Below are 4,591 nucleotides of genomic sequence, written 5' to 3'. Positions count from 1 at the left end.
GGTTCAGAGTTCAGTGCCTTGAACAGCAAAAGGTCATCAACGTCCGCAAGGCAGCTCTTCAAACAGACACCCTGCAGAGCTTAACAACTCATCTGCACAGGACACAGCCGGCGGCCCCAGCTGTCAAACATTCGAGCTGATCACCTGGTGTAATAAACTCTCTTACGCCATGCAGATGAGGTTCTACACTCTGCAAGTTACCTGAACACAGAACCAACCCAAAGCCTTCATTTTAGGGATATCCCTCCAGAAGTCACAGAAACGGCCAAAGGACAAAATTAACCACAGAAACACAGAATCTTTACAGTTTCATTAGTCTCAAAATCTTGCATACAACAGCAGCCTGTAGAAAGCGTGCTGGTGGGGAAGGCAGCAAGGTTACCGCGCTGAGTAGAGCAGCTGAACGCCACTGCTAAGGGAAAGCCCGTGCAGGTGTGTCACAGGCCACGTAAGGACAGCAGAACACCCCATCTCAACCCTCGGCCTTCCAGTAACTACATGCAGCCAAACCCACCCAGAGGCAGCTCGCAGTCATTCAGACTGGACTAGAAACTGTACCTGAAGCTTTTCTTTACTGTAACTCACCCTCTTCGTGGATTCACACACGTTTTTTCCTTTTTTAATACTCAGTGAAGGTGTATCTTTGCCAAATACAGAGCCCTAAAGTGACCTTTTCCAACTGCACTGCTTTCTGTGTAAAGCAAACACCAGGAATGGATCAGGCCTTCCATGTGCTCTCATGGAGTGAAAACAAAGCAATAAAGGACTAAGTCCTGGTTACGGTCTGGTCCGCACCACTCCAGTTTACTGGAAGGAACTACCAGGCCCACATTTCACCCCGAGTTTGCGCACTGGTAGGATTTCAGCCTGGCTTCTCGGGCTCCCTGACAGGACACACGTTAGTGTGACTCTCCCCAGGCCCCACGTCAGGACGGCTGCCAACTCCCTGTGCAGAAGAGGCCGCCGCAGCCAGCTCCAACGGTGGGAAGTGTGAACCGCTTGGCTGCTTCTGTCCAGCACAGATTTAACATGGAAAATATCAGCAGAAATGGATTCTAGGGTTTAAGATTAGGAAATACTAATTCCTTTGCATTTCAACGTCCTGTTTAGTTTCACCTTGACCTACACTGAATGTTTCTTCTTGGCGATTTCAGATCAGATACTCCGACCAGTCTGTCATGTGGCCACAGGAGCCTGAAAACCCTTGTGCCAGAAGCGGTGTCAGGCAACCAGGGAAACAGATTCCGGCAGGAGCATCAGCCCTCACCTACTAGAAGCGACCGAGCAAACATGATTTATGCTTTCTTGAGGCTGTTGGAGTTACCCTACATAAAACCTAAACAAAAGCTGAATTGAGTCCTCAGGATTTGGATCTGGAACACCCAAATAGCTGCAAACTTGTCGATACAAATTAATCAGAGACACCTTATACTTTGAGAGGGAACAGAAGACTACAAACTTCAGCCCAAAACTCCAGTAGCGAGGAAGACTACTTGCTTCAACACGTTCTTAGATACTGCCTTTGCCTGGCCACACACGGATTAAATACTCACAACAGACAGCTGACTCCACGTTGACCTCAGGGGCTTATAGTGAAAAACCACCTTTTCGTCCGATTTCTGCTCGTGGGGCTCAGACTCTTCATCAGAATCAATGTCCAGAGCTTTTTCCTTATAGTTCTGATATAATACAGCGTTCTCTAGAAAACAACAACCACAAGTCACGAATTGCTAGAAAGTTAGCTTAGTTGCTTTCCCAAAAACTGCAAGTACCATTTAAACAACGAAAGAAACCAAAGTGCCGATGTGCCGTTCACCATCTCCGGCGGGCAAAGACAGTGTCCTATTTAGGATGGACAATGGCGCGGTACAGTAACAATGGATCACTGTACCGCCCCAAAAAGATCCACGCTGACTGAATTAAAGAACAGATGTGTCCTTTGTCAGGAAAAAACAGAAAACAATTTCTTCTTCCTCGGTTTGCTGTACAATGCTTCATCATTAGCCAGCAATCTGAGAGCGGAACAAGCGTCTCAGTAGAGCAGTCACTAATCTGGAGGTCTGGCTATTTTAATCTGCAAAACCACTGTAAATCCCCTACCCGTGCCAACTTCTCCTCTGTCAGCTTTAAATACCATCTTCACACTTCACCGGGAGAAGGAATGATCCAAATTTCAGAAATCTGAGGTCAGAACTATTCCACACAGACTTCAAAGCTTGTTTGAATAAGCATGAGGCCTGTGAACCTTAAAGCAAATACCCTCATTATGAATTTCCTTGCTGTCAACAGCCAAGGCACACAGGTGTGGAGCACACCCTTTCCTTTTCCCAGCCTCCCTGACCACACACCCTTTCCAAAAGCAGAGAGAAAGGGGCAGGGAAGTTCAAGGCCAGAATAACCTACAGACAGATTAAGCTGTTAAAGTGAGTGCTAAAAGATACTTTAGAGATGGGCCAGGCTGTGGACAAAACCCATTTTCCCATAGCAGAGAAGGGGCAATAAGGGAAAGGTGTGGCTGCGGCAGGCACGGCTGCGACTCCGGAGGTCTTAGGCCAGGCTGGGTGGATCCGTTCCGCCTGCTCGGACCATACAGCCCTGGCTGAGCATTATACACGGTTTGGCCGTTTGTATTTGCTCTTTGGAACGTGTCTCTGCAGCTCCCACTCTTGAGACAGGAAATTGCGTCCAGTAACTGAATTCTGAAAGGCGTTACGGGGAAGGTTGTTAGTTGGGATCAGTCCAAGGTAAAAGGGAGCCACTGGAAGAGAAGCTAGAAAGCGTCATTAGGAGACGGGGTGAGAAAAGATGAAAGTGAAAGTAGGATGGGGTGATGCATGTGGAACAAAAAGGAAAGCTCTGAAAACAGAAACGAGGAAAAGGAAGGTAAGCACAGCCAGGATGACCATGAGCAGGCACCGCACAGAGGAGAGCCAAGAGAGTAGCAGTTATTATGACACTCCCACAGACCTGTAGCCAGGAAACTATTTTTTTTCTTGTTGAAATACTGGGAAAAGCAGCAATGTTGACAAAGCCCAGAATTAATGCTGAACATAACAGAGCAGATGCACGGCCAGTGTTTCTCTGACACCCACCCTTGAAGCCTGGGTAGCAGGAAAAGCATTACAAAGCCGAGGGGTTTACCCCAGCACCCTTAGGAGGAAGAGGCAGAAACAGCTGCATGAAGCATGGAGTGGGGGAACTACAATTCAGGCACCTGCTGCAAGTGATGGCCCCACACCCCTGAGGGGATGCAGAAAGCTACAGCACCTGAGAAGAGTCACCAGAAGAGGCAGGAAGGCAGTGCCAGCTGGAGGACAGGCCTCTCTCAGGTAATTCCACAGGCCTGTTCCAGCTGTGACAGCCACCAGCTCACCTTGTGGGAGGGACAGGAGGTTAAGCTGAAAAGAAACACTTAGAGCAAAACCCCGCTCTTAGCCTGCCGTTCTCCGTTCTCTACAATCCTCCCTAAAGTTAGTGCAGTGCCGCAGTCACGGATCCATGGCTCAGGTTACTGACACACACGGTCCCTGGTCTCTGACTACACACGAGAGGTGTGCACAGCGGGCCGCAAGGTCATGTCTCTTGTGACAGCGTGTGAGAAAAGGGCTTACCTTCCCCATCAAACGTCCCTTGTCCTTTCAGCATTTTCTTCTGGTAATTGTAACAGGAAAGAGACAGATACACATTAAAAGAAGAATGCAAAATAACCAGCAGTGACAAGAACTTCTCTCTTACTTGATACACCCAATTAACAGGCCCTAACCTATGAACTTCTCACGCTGGACAAGCATGCATGAAAGCAGTTGCTTCCTCACAGAAAGTGAAAAGCTACTCTGGTTTTCCATCTCTCCTACGCTGTTGATCCATGTGTCCCAAATGCTCGTTTCCCGTGTGTTCCCAAAGGGCAGTACGCTAGCTTCCCCTGTTTGGTGAACACTGGGCGTCCCGAGGGTAGAAGGTACAGGACCGAGCGGCTGCCTCCTTCCACTCACTCTGCAAACAGCCACCACGTGAAGCATTTTGCAAACTAACGTTTTGGGAGCAAAACAAACCTCTGAAATAAACCAGCTGTTGGAGCATGAAGAGCCATATGGCCCAAGAAATCTATTTAAAAAATGCTACAGGCAAAGAGTTTTCTGTGCAAAGACGGGACAACGCCGTGTCCTATTTTAAACACAATGTACTGTTAAAGCCCACTGCCACCCCACTGCCCCACTCAGCAGTTCACGGCTTCACCTACTCCTGTCTCCCTGCTTGTGGCGCTTTCCCAAACACTTCCATAACCCCAACTTTTAACTGGGCTGAAAGTTGTCACGAAGCTGCTAATTATTTTGGTGGCTACAGCATGAGCCCTTAGCCTGGAGTACTTTGTTACACAATTCCTAACACTCCGCAGAGAGCTACCCCTGTACTGCTTAAAAAGTAACAAGTCACATTTCAAACGAAGGAAATACGATGCATTCAAGTATCACTGATATATTCAAGTAAAAAAATGTTTCCAGTAATGTAATTTTAGCACACTCCGTATAAACCTGCTACTCCTAAAGGATTACTTCGAGAGTTAAAAACGCCATTCTGCTTTTACTCGCAG

The 4,591-nt window shown here is 47.8% G+C and overlaps 1 protein-coding gene across 1 annotated transcript in view; it reads right to left on the bottom strand.

Moving 5' to 3' along the window:
- ARHGEF26 (Rho guanine nucleotide exchange factor (GEF) 26) overlaps window positions 1-3,651 on the bottom strand; it is a gene marked incomplete at its 5' end in the record, with an annotated part of 39,479 nt that extends 35,828 nt beyond the window's left edge. The window contains 2 exons of the mRNA XM_010154445.1: window positions 1,554-1,699; window positions 3,612-3,651. Of these exons, the coding sequence (XP_010152747.1) occupies window positions 1,554-1,699; window positions 3,612-3,651 (186 nt within the window). The remainder of the gene's footprint in view (window positions 1-1,553; window positions 1,700-3,611) is intronic.
- Window positions 3,652-4,591: the final 940 nt, after the last annotated feature.

This window comes from Eurypyga helias, unplaced genomic scaffold (genome assembly GCF_000690775.1).
Source record: "Eurypyga helias isolate BGI_N326 unplaced genomic scaffold, ASM69077v1 scaffold16526, whole genome shotgun sequence".
NCBI lineage: Eukaryota > Metazoa > Chordata > Aves > Eurypygiformes > Eurypygidae > Eurypyga > Eurypyga helias.
The sequence above is the reverse complement of the archived record's forward strand: the minus strand, read 5'-3'. Positions and strand labels throughout refer to the sequence as shown.